This window comes from Myxocyprinus asiaticus, chromosome 14, assembly GCF_019703515.2.
Source record: "Myxocyprinus asiaticus isolate MX2 ecotype Aquarium Trade chromosome 14, UBuf_Myxa_2, whole genome shotgun sequence".
NCBI classification, from domain to species: Eukaryota; Metazoa; Chordata; class Actinopteri; order Cypriniformes; family Catostomidae; genus Myxocyprinus; species Myxocyprinus asiaticus.
In genome coordinates, this window is record NC_059357.1 from 7,087,488 (window position 1) to 7,103,353 (window position 15,866).

At 38.9% G+C, this 15,866-nt stretch overlaps 1 protein-coding gene across 4 annotated transcripts in view; it reads right to left on the reverse strand.

Annotated features, from left to right (window-relative positions):
• Positions 1-7,085: 7,085 nt before the first annotated feature.
• Positions 7,086-15,866, reverse strand: part of LOC127451626 (MHC class II regulatory factor RFX1-like) — a 39,917-nt gene continuing 31,136 nt past the window's right edge. For all 4 annotated transcript variants that reach the window (XM_051716446.1, XM_051716445.1, XM_051716444.1 and 1 more), the window contains 5 exons: positions 11,364-11,513; positions 10,530-10,738; positions 10,194-10,347; positions 9,952-9,997; positions 7,086-9,739 (listed from right to left, as the gene is read on the reverse strand). In XM_051716446.1, the coding sequence (XP_051572406.1) occupies positions 9,579-9,739; positions 9,952-9,997; positions 10,194-10,347; positions 10,530-10,738; positions 11,364-11,513 (720 nt within the window). In that variant the 3' untranslated portion in view covers positions 7,086-9,578. The remainder of the gene's footprint in view (positions 9,740-9,951; positions 9,998-10,193; positions 10,348-10,529; positions 10,739-11,363; positions 11,514-15,866) is intronic.

Here is a 15,866-nt window from a genome sequence, read left to right on the forward strand (position 1 = left end):
ATGTTGCTGCTTCGAGGACTTGCTGTAGCAGTAACTGAGATCAGACGTCAGTGCTGATTGTGGCCGTTAGCACGTCAGCAGTACCTGTTGGCGAGGAATCGGAGATTAGCTCGAACGTTAGCGGAGCAACAGCAGAAGGCACACAGGAAGTCTCACGAGTGGCCATGGGGTGGAGGAGTACACACATGTCAGGATGAGAGATAGAGAGAGAGGGACAGATGGACATATGCTCTCGCTACATGACTTGGCCTCAACATTTCACATGCTAGAACTCCATACAGGGCAATATTAACAACAGAAGAGAAAGAGATATAAAAGAAAAGAGAGAGAGATAGTTAAAACTTATATCAAAACGGTAGAACTTTAGGTACTCCCGAAATTTTTAATTCGAATCCATTTTAGCAATATTTACTGTGGGAATATTTCTAACATACACTTTAAAAAGTGGGTTTGTGCAGACTGAAGTGTGAAATTTCTTCGCAGATAGCAGCGCCACCAAACGGAATTGGAAAAATAAATAACTGTTTTCAAACAGATTTCAGAAACCTCTCCCTGTCTTCTAATGGTTGGATAAACAGATAGTCCCGCCCCAAACTCATGTTATTGGTCAGGACAGTGTTGCTGTGTTCGGCTGGTCATAATGCGCAAATAAACAGAACAATGTTTTGATGGCGCCACAAAGCCACAGTGTTACACTTTTAGGTAAAATCAACCTACAAATGGTAAACTTATACTTGACTTATAGTATGCATATTAAGGTAGCATACGAGAAAGAAAATTCTAACAGTTGTGACTTCATTCCTTATAATTGTGAGCTTATATAAAATTGCAATTCTGTGATATAAACATACAATTGCAAGATATAAACTCTCAATTGCGACTGTATATCTCTTAATTGCGAGTTTATATATAAAGTCACAATTGTGAGATTTTTTTCTCTCTTCAGTGGCGGCAAAATGCACCATAGGTATCAGCCCGTGCAGGAGGGCTTCCAGGCTGAGTCTTGGTTCCTCCCAAAGTTTCTTCCTCTTCTTCAACAACTTGATTTTCCTTGCCACTCATGCCTTTGGCTTGTTCTGGGAGGTTTGTAAAGCCCTATTCTTTGTAAAGCTGCTTTGGAACAACATGTATTGTAAAAAAAACACTAAAAATAAAATGTAATTGAAATAGTTGAACATGCATCTAAAATTCTGACAAGTAAGTATGCTTTCCCTCTCTCTTTATGTGTAGAAGTTGGTATTATTTGACAAGTGTGTGATGGAAAATGGGAAAAGGAGGAAAAAATGCCAAATTTGGCATGGGCTGGATCTCAAGGGAGCCGCCAAATATAGCCAGACATCTCAGAGTATTGAACAACAGCTCAGCTTACGTCCTCAAACCTGCTCGTCCCTCTTTCTAATGCCCTCTCTCTCTCTCTCTTCTGCGATTTGTCTTTGTCTTCTACAAATAAAATCATAGGTATCTCACCCCTATTGTCATCTGAGATGACTAATGCTCAATCAAAGAGTGTTTTTAGCATGCATCAGTTCAGTTTGGAAGTACTCTTGTGTAGGTTAACAGGTGCACATAGCACTGTTTTAAAGAGCTCATGAAATCGAAATAGGAGTTTTGTCTCTTTTTATCCTTGGCTGTTAGTTTTGAGGTCATCTTCATGCTAGTATACTCCTAAAAGTTGACAAAATTAACTTTTAGCAGATGCATACATTTAAAATTTACAGTCTTTCTCTTCTAGGAAAATGGACATATATTGAATATTGATGACTCATCGTGCACTACACATATATTTTTGTCCAATCAACTGAAGGAGAGTGTCCCTCCACCAAATACCACCTGTAACTGACTAGCAAGTAGCAAATCATGGTTCATGTAAAGGGACGAGCCCTTCAATGTTTCTTGCCCAAACTTCCTGTTTCAATAGTAAATACATGCAAGAAAACTGCATCTGTCTTTAAGAGGGTCTAACACATCATAAAATAAAAACAGATCAAAAAACCATTGAATGAAAAAGTAGCCACTCCTTTACCCAGTGGTTCACGAACTCCCAAAAGTACTGCTATAATTCAAGGCAGGTTTGGTCTTACGTTTTCATATATATTGTAATGATGCACTAATCAGTGCTACACACTCTCACGGTGAAATCGTAAGGATGCACACGACTTTTCTACATTTGGCTAATTCGTATGATGTCGTAAAACTGCACTCGTATGAATTCGTACAACTTTCACTACAGCCAATGACGCCGCTGGACATTGTTTCCAGCTAATATGCGACAATTACTTGCTTCTCTCACACACAACAGCTTTCTATCATGTTTACACACTCTACTGATTGGTTAGGTTTAGATAAGGGGTTTGGGTAAGGGCATAATATTAATAAGCATGTCTTTAACGCCTCATCCCCGAAACTTGCGCTTACTTCCGCATTAGACATCCGGGCATTTGCACGTGATGAAATCACACAAATTTATATGAACAAATTCGTACGAAATCATATGAAATAGCCAACTCGTAAAATATGTATGTATTTTCATGAGACTGGGTTGATCAATGTGTTGTTGTCACTAAAAGTTGATTTACATTTATCTATCATACAGGGCTGCTGTGAGACAGTTTTTGTTATTCGTGTTTCAGAGATCCAGACATTGTCATCCAATTTTGTGTAATCCTGACAGTTATGTCATTAAGCATCTCTGCAGCATATTACAGTAGGGTGACCAGGCGTTCCCGTTTTCCGGGGACAGTCACGGTTTTTGGTGGTCTGTCCCCGACTGGAGCTGTCCCCGAAATGTCCCTGTTTTTCCAGAGCTAGCCATTTATGTTATCAAGTTATATTGTTATGTATTTTATAACAGGTTCTGAAAGTTTGGCCTTCATAATGTGGGAATTCCTGCACAGAATGCACAAACTATAACATGCTGGTGAAAAGCAGTCAAATTAATCCCCGCAGATGAACAAATAAAACCAACAATTTTATCTTTGTATTGGACTGTAAAACCAATCAGCGTGATAATCTCTCAGTGTGATCAGTGTAATATTCACATACTAAAGGAAGCACTTTCTCACATACACTATATGGCCAAAAGTTTGTGGACACCATATGTGCTTGATGAACATTTGATTTCAAAATCTTAGGCATCAGTTTCACCCTCTGCTGTAATAACAGCTTCCACTCTTTTGGGAAGGCTTTCCACTATACTGTATGTAGTAACATGGCTGCAGGGATTTGCTCTCATTCAGACACAAGGCTATAAGTGAGGTCAGGAACTGATGTTGGTCGATGGGGCCTGACTTACAGTTGCTGTTCCAGTTCACCCCAAAAGTGATCAGTGGGGTTCAGGTCTGGGCTTTGTGCAGGCCAGTCAATTTCTTCCACGCCAGACACAGTAAACCATTTCTTTATGGACCACACTTTGTTCACAGGGGCATTGTCATCCTGGAACAGAAAAGGGCTATCCCCAAACAGTTGCCACAAATTTGGAAGCACACAAAGCCCAAGCCATTACATAAAGAAACATTAAGATTTTTCTTTACTGGATTTAATGGAGTAACCAAATTGGTTAATTAGAAGGGGGTGTCCACAAACTTTTGGCCATATAGTGTATTTGCTCATTTGTTGTTTTAACATATACCCGAAATATATTTCAAAGAAGAATATGACATTGATAACATGGAAAAATAAATAAACATTTATAATAAAATATCTGCATTGAAATGTACAGTTAGTCAGTATATTACAGCATAGATTACATCACACCTTGCAGGGAAACAAGTGACTGAAAAGGAGCACCATAATGCATAAGACTTGATCAAAATAAAAGGTAGTAATTAAGAAAAACAGGTCCATATGAGACACACACACAGTTAGGTAAAATAGTAGTACAATAACAATAATTATTATTATTAGACCACTAATATGATCAACTTTACCTCTGTGTTTGAATTTCATTGAGACAAAGGCTACAGTATTCAATAGAGCATGATACATCACACTGTAATTTTATTTCCATGATTTGTTAACTTTATATTTTTTGCCAAATCAACTTAGATTCACTAAAATGTTTGGATAACTTAAGAATTTGTGTTTTTATTGAGTAAACTAATGGCACAATGGTAATGCACTGATATAATGTAAAAAATAAATAAATAAATAAAAAACAACGACGACAAAATTCCACTAATTGTTAATTACTATACCTTGTTATACAAATGATTAATTATTTATTTTATTGTATTATCAAATTTTGTTTTAAATGAGCTCAACATATTAAGGCAACCATGTTACTTTTTTTTTTTTTTTTTAAGTTAAACCAAATCATTGCATTGCAGTGCATAGTTCAGCACATCACCACAATCACCATGGTGAAGATACATAAAATCAGATTTGTCCCCTTTTTTATTAAGTAACATGACCTATTGACCACTGAACTTGAAATGTCCCCATTTTTCATTTCAGAAATCTGGTCACCTTATATTACAGCCAAGTTCTGATGCTGTATGGCAATGAAAATAAAACTATAGTAGATGGTCTGCGATTAAAATGAAATGTTCCTGGTTTGATAGTCAACTTTCCGTGGTGTCTTATGTCTAATATGCTTACTTATGTTCCAGCATGCATCATTAGAAACAAAATGGCTAAAAAAATAGCTCTTTGGCTGAACTTGATTCAATAGTGCACAGTGGTTCCACATGTTTGAAATTAGTTTTCTTAACTTAAAATTACTATGTAATTTCAACACAACACTTTGTGTAAAAAGAACCTAGTTGAATTAGGTAAACCCAATTAGACGTGCCACTAACTAGTGAAAGTGAATGTTAGCATGTTAACTACATGCTGGTTAGAAGCACTACAGAGTGTAGTTTAGTAACTATTGTATGGTTAGTACAGCAATTGCTCAATGAAGCGAGCAATCAATTTCATGTGTGACATCTACCTGTCCTCATCGTTAGCTCAAGCTCCACTCTTTATCATAAAGGAAACCCCCAAAACTCCAACATAACAGAAACTCATCTAAATCTCAACATAACAAAACATTAAACACTAACAAGTATCACCCTTTATATTCCTCTTGCACATAAACACATAAAAATAACACTTAATTTTAACATTTACTCTCCCATGCAAAGCATCTGGAAAATGGAAATCCCCTTCCCAGTTTCATCAATGCTACATTAGCAACACAAAAAGTATTCATGTAGTCCCAACTCAAATGGATTAAGTAAACTTCAATGGACGCAATGAAATCAAGTTGTGACAAAATGTTCTAGAATTGTGTTGCTTTCGTTCATTTTAATTAAGTAAATTGAACAAGCAGCAATAAGTGTATGTTTTGAATGGAATACTAGCTTACTACTTACTGAATACTGTGCAGTATCCACTGCATTTTGGAAATGAAAATGGTTATTTTGCTATTTTAATTCCAATTTTTGTAAAAAAAAATTATATATATATATATATCTTAACTTTTGGCAGTCTTATCAAATAATGGGTCAAGAAAATGATGTTAAAAAAATACCCACTGCTGTGTGCTCTGTTGCATACTGCACATTTTGTCAAATGTAGTAGGCTTTATGGGTATACAGGAAGTGTGCATACTATGCAGACTATTCATAACGCAGAAATAATAGTAGTATGATAGTATGCTATTCCAAACATACAGGAAGAATGATTCTTACACTTCTGTTGTTTAAATTGAACGTCAAGCAGTGTTTTGCTGCCCTCTATTGATTGTGAATGCAACTTTCCTAAGTAGTCATCTGCACTACTCCCTAGTATGGTTAGAGAATGGGTATAAAAATAATATATAGGCCTGCATAGATATTTATATACTTATTTTCCTAATATGTCTCAGATCCATCATTAATATGCTGAAAGTATATGCTGCCTTTTAGGCAAATATCTGTATATTTACAAACATTTTATGGTCTTTCAGTTTAGAGAGGGTTATTATATGCAGGAAACTATAAAAGATGTCCTCATTGTTCAGTACTTTTAACTTGCATCTGCGTATTAGGACACAGTTAAGGGGTTATTGAAAATACTGTCCTCATTCACTCACCCTCACGTCATTTCCAAACCTGTATTACTTTCTTTCTTCCGCTGAACACAAAAGGAGATGCTAGGTAGAAAGGAAATCCTTATCTTTGCAGTGGTTTGCAATACAATCTGAAATCACGTCAATCACATATTGTTAATGTTTGCTGGATCTATAACATACTACAAGGCTTAATATTATTTATAATGACACTTATAATCATCTTTTGACTAAAACATTTGTGATTCCTGAATTTTACATTAACATAGAATTCATTATTTGCGGGTCCTTATGGTTTGATTTTTGAAAGGAAGTGAGTTTACTTTATCTTGGTTCTCTGTGTGCAGTTTTGTTACTTATGATTCACACCGATATAATCAAATGTTTGCAAGGTGCGGCCAGAGCTGTTGAATACGGTATGCCTCTTTTTTTCAGTTAACTTTTGTTTTCTCGGAAATGTCTGTGAGGTAGGCAACGCAACAGTCTGACAGGAAAGTACCTTTGCAAGTATTGTGCAAACCGTCTTTCAATACCACGTGATGGTTGTGTCACGTTCGCTTTTTTCTTACAGAATGTCACTGATGTTAAGAAACTTCAGTGAAGTTATTAGTAAGAAACTGACAACTCATTATGACAACGTAATATGCTAGTGAAACTTTGCACATATTCATAGTGGCCCCAAAAATTATTTGGTCTCTTTTGGACGTGTAGGTCACACTTAAAAATGTATGAAATTCATAGATAGCTAAATATCAATTGTAAATCAATGTCATTTTCTCACCCTCATACTGTTCCAAACCTGTACGGCTTTCTTCCGTGGTACACAAGACCATTCACTTTCACTGCAATTTTTTCCATACAATGAAAGTGAATGGTGACTGAGGCTAACATTCTGCCAAACATCCTTTGTGCTTCACAGAAAATAGTAAGTCATACGGGGTTGAAACAACACGAGGGTGAGTAAATGATGACAGAATTTGTCTTTTTGTATTTTATGGGACCGCTGCAATTGAAGAAAAACATCGAACAAACTACAACTAGATATTCAAAACGGTTCACAATTTTAGAAATTATTAATTTATTCATATTTTAAATTAAAAACATGGATTTCATTTGATAACTCCAAAAGGCACAACCATTCCCATGGTTTAGATTACTCAAAACACTGCCACACGTTTATCTGCTTTTCTGTGTGTGGGGTTTTTTCTTTTTTTTTCTGAGCAAGAAATGGACTTCAAAAGAGTGAAAAGGGATAGTCACTTTGTTATGAAAATGGCTGTCCTACAGATTTGTGATATGTCTTCTTGTGGATCTACCAAGAGAATCAGAGGGAAAGAAAACAACATGCTGGTGTGAGATCAGTCAATATCTTGTGCACTGCCCCATTGCTCAGTATTCAAATCTACAATAGCATTAATCATAGTTCACATATACAGTATATATCCAACAGGAGGGGATGTAGTTTTAACATTCTTTAGGATCTCTCAAACTGATTTAATCGTAAAAGAGTATGCCACAACACAGGAAAAGTATCAAACAAATCAGTCCTAGTTATATAAAGACAAATGGGTTGATTTGTTTTAAAGGGGAAAGGGCTTAAAGGGATAGTTTACCCAAAAAATAAAAATTCTGCCATCATTTACTCACCCGCATGTTGTTCCAAACCTCTATGACTTTATTCAGTGTAACATAAAAGGTGATGTTAGGCAGAATGTGAGGCTGTCAATCCCTTTTTGGATTCCACAGAAGAAGAAAGTCATACAGTTTGGAACAATATGAGGTCAAGCAAATGATGAAAGAATTTTCATTTTTTGGGTGAACTGTTCCTTTAAGGATTGCTCTAGTTTTACAATTTCCTAGTTACTGGAGACCTTACAGGCAGTGGCGTCAAGTGTTTTAGAAGGATTCTAGTAAAATATCTTCACCTAAAATCTCAAATACACAGCAAACCATCAAATATGCACTAAACAGTGTGAGACAACGCTGTACACATAGAGATTGTCACTTTGTGACCATAGAAAAAAGTATGTAAGGACAGTAACATTTAATGTACCAAGTTTAAGACGACATATAGCGACATAAGGAAAAAAAGTGCAACAAAGGGAAAAAATAGGACCGTGAAAGGTTATAAGACCACAATGAATGAATGAATCTTAGAATGAAAAGAAATCTCCTTCTTTCTGGCTTCTTCATTAAGAAATGAAGACCACAGTAGTGCTAAATGGCAAACTGCTTTAGGTCACAGAGGTATGTGCAGAATAGCCCTAAAAAGTGTTTTTAAAGAGCTGTGCTGTTATATGATATAAACAGTAAATGACATGGCAGTCACAGAAGGTTTTGAAAACTCAAAAAAGGTATGTTTTTGAAAATACCACTGACAGAATGACTACCGACATTTCTCAAACCACAAAGGTCATTCACACAGGTACAAAAACACACATTCATTCTAGCCAATAAAACAATAAGGTCCCAGGTCACTCACCAACACAAAAACAACACACGGATAGGCAGAAAATATACGTCAACACTCAAACGCACACTTAAAGTCAATTTATATCTCCCTACATACCCTTATAGGCTGCGGGAGATTGACAATTTCAGTCAGTCACACAGCAAAAATAATCATTTTCTTAATCAGTATTTTAGTCTTGTATTCCGGTGATAATATCTAAACATCCTTAAAACAACATACATTTACATAAAGAGCAAAATTGTGTACGAAGACTTGTTTTCAGAGAATATGTCTCGAATTGAGTTTATTTGGCAAATAGTTTTTTCTTATTTTTAGTATGAAACGTAACCCTATTAAGAGGGGTTCATGCTTATAACAAGAAACAACTGTGCTAATTGGGTAGGAAAATTAAACTTTTAGGTTTAGTTCACCCAAAAAAATGTAATTCTGTTATCACGTACCAGGAATTTCATTTTTGGGTGAACTATCGCTTAAATTCAAGATATACTCTCTGAAATTCTCAAGTTGATCCATCTTGTTTTAAGGATGTTCAGATATTTTTACTGAAAAAAAAAAAGACAAAATACTGATTAAGAAACTGATTTTTATTTTAGAGTGTATCAGTAGCCAATCAGAGTTGAGTCCAACACAAACAACTTTGTGGGAACCAATTGCAGCAGTTTATGCATTTTCTCTTCTATGCAGCTATCCAAATCTGATTTAGATTCGAGAGCTACTTTTATTGACTGAAACACACACACACACTTTTAGTTTAGTTTTTAGTTTAGTCCTCCTGACCCTTTCTAAGGTCTCGATATGAGAGATCATGTAATGAGTGTGTAAGGGCAGCTTTTTCTGTGCCTCTGTGTTACAGTGAATGTTTGTGTATATGCTTAAGACATTGACAGGCAGGAAATGTGTGTACGAACATCCAACTGTTGTGTAAATGTGTAATCTGCAGCATTTATGCTTTATAGACACATGTATTGATTTTAAGTGCACAAATGATGGGTGATTATTGTGTAGGGAGTGCTTGTACATGAATATGTGTGTGTGTGTGTGTGTGTGTTTATATGCATGTGTGTATTTAAGTTCTCAGTTGTCCATGGATCCTGTGCTGAACAGCACCCTCTGGTCGGTTCGTGCCAGTTTGGCAGGCGGTTCCAGAGATTCATCACCAATAGTGCCACCATCAGACTGCAGCGATAACTCCTGACACTCATCTTCACTCTCTTCTTCCTCCTCCTCTTCCTCTTCTGAGAAACACACATACACACACACATGACAAGAATTAAACCAAAGCACATAAATCTGAATTTAGCAAAAAATAAATACTTATTGCCATCACTATGCTAGGGTGTTCATGATAGTTGCCGGTGCATTGCTATATACAGTAAGTGTTCTTGGTGGTTTAGTGCAGCGGTGCAACAATTGGGGGGTGGGGGGTGTTGTGTACAAAGCAGCTCACCTTTATCAGGATCCAGTGGGTTCAAACTTCGGCCAAGACTTGCAAACTTCAATAAAACAGAGAATTACCACATTTAAAATAAAAAACTGCATTCAAACACTTTCTATAGCATTTCATTCACAGTTCCTCAGATAAGAATCCTGTTTTGAGAGCAATGACGCACATTTGTTTCGTATTACTCAGTGAAATGAGAAATACGTCTGACATTGTGGAAGTATTTCTGTCTTTGAGTGTGTTTGTACCTCTCCCATGACGGCAATCGGCGTTTCACCCTTGGCCTGTGCGACTCTGTGCTCTATCAGATAATACATGTATTCATCATAGAGCAGACGGATTAGGTGAAAAGAGCCGAAGCTGGCTGCACTGCGCAGAGTCAAATCTCTGATTACCATAGAGCTGAAAATAGAATAAGAGATATACAGGAAGATTTAGAAACTACCATCAGACTCTACTGGAATTGTAGCATCTCTCATGTACTTCACACAAGCAGCACTATTTGTGTGGATTGTGTGAGTGACAGTCACTTAATGCACTTGATGGCAATGCGTCTAATATTGGTTCAACATTTTGAACTTCACCTGTAAAAGCTCCACTTCAGCAGGAAAAGTTTAGCTGCTTTAGGGAAGGCAGAACTGGACTGGTACGGCTTTAAGATCTGTGAGACCACACCATCCAGCCAGGCGGCCCACTGTTCCAGAGAGTTCTGCTGCTGGAGAGTCAGTTTAAAGTCCTGCTCCAACCGCTGCACCACCCGATCTTCACATCGGCACACCCATGAGGCCTGTTCCTACAGAGAGTGAAGAAAAAGAGACTCCAGAACCCAACCTAACTGGCCAAAGTTAAAAGAACCCACCATCAAGTCTCTACCATATTTTGGTCCCTAGTTATGTCTCAGGTCCCTCCTTCAACTTATGTCTATGGGATTTTTTTCACCCATTTTATTGTGCACCAGGTAGCTCAAATGGTGCAGGACAAGTTAATACTTTGGAGTTTGCTCAGTATGTAAGTAGTGCTCTTTTGAGTAAAGTTCTGAGCTGGTAACCGAAAGGTTATAGGTTCGAACCCGCCTGGGGCAATCTATAAACCATCTATAAAGCAAGACACAAGGGGACTGTCCCTATAATAAGTGTACTGTAAGATACTTTGAATAAAATCGTCAACTAAATGACTACTTGCATACTGAGTGAAGCCCCTGCTTTCAAATCACTTTCAAGACACAAATAATTTATGTTAAACATTCACATGAATGTCCTTTTCCTGACAGCTAGACCAACCACAAACACCCACCCACACCCACAAATACATGTCAAAAACAGTTCCTCCAGACGGTGCCAGAAAGCTCTAGTTAAACTCATGTAAGTACAGTGTTCACCTTCTGACTGGACGTGGAATGTCTAAACACATGCACACACCTGCACGTTGGCAAAGTCCACTCTGTTAAGATCACTGAGCATCTGGTTGATCTGCGCAGTGTTTTGCAGGACGGCACGAGCTGCCTGGGCCAGGTGGTTTAGAGAGGTGTATCTGCGCAGAGTCTGCGCAAATGCACTCGCAGAAGTCACCTAAACAGACAATGGGCCAATTCATAGAGAAAGGAGAAAGAAAGGCATAAATTACACGTTTTTTGTGGATATCTACAGTTTATATCCTGTAGTCAAAATATTTCTGTAATGTTAATTAGGAAAATTTCCAGGAAGAAAAGCACGTCAGATGATAATTTAAAAACATTAAAAAGGGAACTTTCTTAACCTCTGCATTATGACTTTTGCATTTACCATAGTGAAAGTCATTTGGGAAAGTCTTAATAGACTTTAAATTTACAAATCATCTCTGACTTTCCACTCTAGACGCAACCATAGTTTAGAATTGCACCTCTGACCATGTCTTACAAGCATACTATTTTGTAACTTCCTTTTAGACACAGCGCAGCAACTATTATTAGTCCTATATGAAAACTGAAGTGTTGTGGTATTGTTTGTAGTGACCATTGGTTCCATGAAAGTGAAAGGGTTTGGAACAGCGCTCACATCCACCTGCAAAGAGCCATCCATCGGCAGAAGAGCCATGCAGACATCCGATGCTCTCTACTATTCCGATATCACCACCCTCGCCCGGCGATCGTTCATCCGGTCCCACGGCGACTCCCGCTACTTATTGTGGCTTGGCTAAAGAATGTTGCAGCTTCCTGCTACAGCACTCACTGGGCATTGTGATGCAACCGCACTGATTCCTTACCGAACGATCGAAGGTGGCCTTCATCATTTTCCTTTGGTCCGGGCAAGCATTACAGTTGGCCACAACCACCTGGGAACAGGGAGGCCCGGTGACACAATCCAGTGATTCTTTTGTGGCACACTTCTGGGAAGTCTTCGCCTGTCCTGTCGGCGATTCCCACGCGGCTGAACAATTACATTGACAGGGTAAACGAACCATCACAGATTATGCTCTCACCTTCTGCACCCTCGCTGCTGCCAGCGGATGGAACAAGGCTGCGCTCCTCACATCGTATCAACAGGGTCTCAACCCCGCACTCGAGACTGTAACTTGCTGGGTACGATGATGCGATGGGGCTCGAACGCTTAATTCAGCTCTCCATCTGGGTTTCCAACTGCATGCAGACGTGCCTCAGTAAGCCCATACCACCTTGCACAGAGTCTCATACCTCCCCATTCTCTACTCTCCGCTCTTCTGAACCCTCCGAGGAACCTATGCAGCTCGGCTCCTCCCATCTTTTGAGCGAATTGAAAGGCACCTCTACCTGTATTGTGGAGCCTCTGATCATCTGGTGTCCAAGTGCCCGATCCGTCCCCCTCGTATGGTGGTGAGTTCTCTTTATTGCACCCCTGTGATTCACTCACGATTAAGTACTAACATATTGATTTCCTCTGCTGACACTTCTGTTATGGTAGAGGCCCTTGTCAACTCTGGTTCAGTGGGAAATGTAATCTCCCAGACACTCTGCAGAGAGCTCCACCACACCGAAATCCCATGTCCCATGCCACTACCCATCCAGTCCGTAGTGGGGAAACCTCTGGGTAAAGGACGCATCACCCATCAAACTGAACACCTCACCCTAAAAATTGGTGCAATCAAATGCCTTCCACTTCGCGTCCTCAAAGACTCTACCTTTGCCATTGTTCTTGTTAGGCCCTGGCTGGTTCAGCATCCCCTTGTCCTGTCCTAGACTTTCATGGCTGTCTTTTTCTCCCTCAGCGTCATCAAGCTACTCTACATTCATCTTCCTCCTCAGCTGCTCTGTCTGTCTGCACCACCTCCATCGAAAGTCCTGCCATGGACCACCCCATATCCATACCTCCTGAGTACGGCCACTTCAGCAATGTTTTCAGTCCCCAACGGGCCTCTCAGCTACCTCTTCACTGCGCCTGGGACTGTGCCCTTGATCTGCTGCTGGATGCACCGCTACCCTGGAGAAGAGTCTATCCCCTATCCTTATCTGAACAAAAGGCCATGGAGTATATCAATGAAGCACTCCAACGGGGTTACATTCGCCGATCTAGTTCCCCTGCGGCATCCACCTTCTTCTTTGTGGCTAAGAAAGATGGTGGTTTGAGACCCTGTATTGACTATCGCTCACTCAATGACGTCACAATTAAATACTGATGACCTCTCCCCTTGGTTCCTGCTACTCTAGAGATCCTGAAAGGTGCTACCATATTCACGAAGCTTGATCTAAAGAGTGCATATAATCTCATTCACATCCGAAAGGGGGACAAATGGAAGACTGCCTTCATCATCCCTACAGGCCACTATGAATATCGGGAGATGCCATTTGGGCTGGCCAAAGCCCCTTCGGTCTTCCAAGGTTTCGTGAATGAGATCTTCCATGAGTACCTCCACCATTTTGTAATTATTTACTGTACATTGATGATATTCTTTTATATTCTTCCAACCTAGCAGATCACTCCCACCATGTGAAACTGGTCCTCGAACGTCTCCGCGAGCACCAATTATTCATCAAGGCTGAGAAATGCTCCTTCCATCAATCTTCCGTTCAATTCCTGGGCTATATCATCGGTCCCGAGGGTGTGCAGATGGATCCTGGAAAGATTCAAGCCGTTCAATCCTGGCCACAACCCATCACCTCGAAAGAGCTTCAGGGCTTCCTAGGATTCTCAAACTTCCATCACCGTTTGTTCCGGAATTTCAGCTCCATCGTCGCTCCCTTAACTTCTCTCCTCAAAAACAAGCCCAAAATCCTTCCTTGGTCACAAGAAGCCACCAAATCCTTCCAGCAGCTAAAAGATGCATTTACAAATGACAAGACAGTCTGTAGATTTTGGAAATGAAGCAAGGTGGAGGTAACACTTCTTTTAATTGGCAAAGAAGAAAAAACTTTGCTACTGCGATTTGAACTGCAATATTATTATTAACATAAAAAAAAAATCCTAGTAAGTGTTTCCTTTTGACCAAAATTAAGTAATGTGCAAATAGAAATAGTGTTCAAGAAAGGTTGCTCACACTTCAGTCCCCTTAAAAAGAACCAGACTAAATAAATAAAAAATACAGTGAAACAGACAGAGGATAAAGTCTCAGCCCGCTTTTCATCATTATTTATTGGAACCCAATAATAAGTTATTATTAAGTTAACCCTTTAAAGGTGCACTCAGCAACTTTTGTCTTTGTGTCATCTTGGACTTACACTGACACCTAGCATCTTGGATGCAGCATCATTTAAAATCAATAGTTTCCAGTGTCAGATGCCATTGTAGAAATGTAGTATTCACAGTCAGGCATGATTACTTTAATCAATGAGTGAAAGTGTCAAATAGCAGGATGGAGATTAAGCGAGTAGTATTTGGCTGGCCAGGTGATTCTAACATGGCAGCCCCCATGTGCAGACCCTTTCCATGTAGAATAAAACAGCTTTTATAAGGTTACTGATATGACTGGAGTCTTCATTTTAATGTGAGTGGTCATGATTTCCAACATATATTGCAAAATTACAATTCATGCCTTATAAATTACTGAGTGCAACTTTAAGCTTTAAGGGTGTTTTTAAAGATTTACTTTACCAAGAAAAAAAAAACAAGGAGGTTTAAGTGTTTGGTATCTGTAACAGTATAAGGACGGGCAAGGAGGAGGCGGGAACCAGCAGAACAGTCAACATAAACTTTAATAAGAAACTCAACTTAAAACAAATGTAAACAAACGCAGACACACATGCAATGTGGCCGTGTGCGTCTCTCTCTCTCTCGAACCTGCGTCTCCGGCTGCCCTTTATCTCGCTCTCTCGCTGATCAGCTGGTTCAGCTGATCAGCGAGAGATCCCCGCCCGATTCAGGCCAGGGTGCCACCGGTCTGACCCTTTTTTTTTTTTTTTTTTATCAACATTATATATCTCAGAGTGTACATAAGGTAGCTCCGAAAAATTGTTAATGTCTCCTGTGAGTATCAATTTTGTGTTGATACAACAAAGCAATCAAAAGTTATAGAATAACACAAAATAATTTATCCTAGTGTCCAAAAACGTCTCCAAACAAATAAAACATAATAATTGTACATAAGAACTAATTACACATGCAAATACAATGACTAAAGGTATGCTCTCTCCCCAAAGCATGCAGGTATGCGTAACGAGATCTCATTCAGTTCCATTCTGTGTCATTTGAGCCATCGAGTCTGTGTCATGTATTTGGCGCCATCTCCTGGTGGCCATTTATAATTACATTGAACGATCCTCTCTGCTCATATTAGGATGACTTCCACCTTTGGTTGCAGTGATCTGTATCCTAGTATGATTGGTTTAGCGTTCCATGACACTGGACAACATACTACATAATTTCTGATCATAATGCCTGCATGCATTGTAAAGTAGAGCTTTTAAGCTTTCAAACGATACCTATTTTGTGTTGGTCAAGACTGTAGTTAGTAGTATTTTGATAATTATTTTTGTT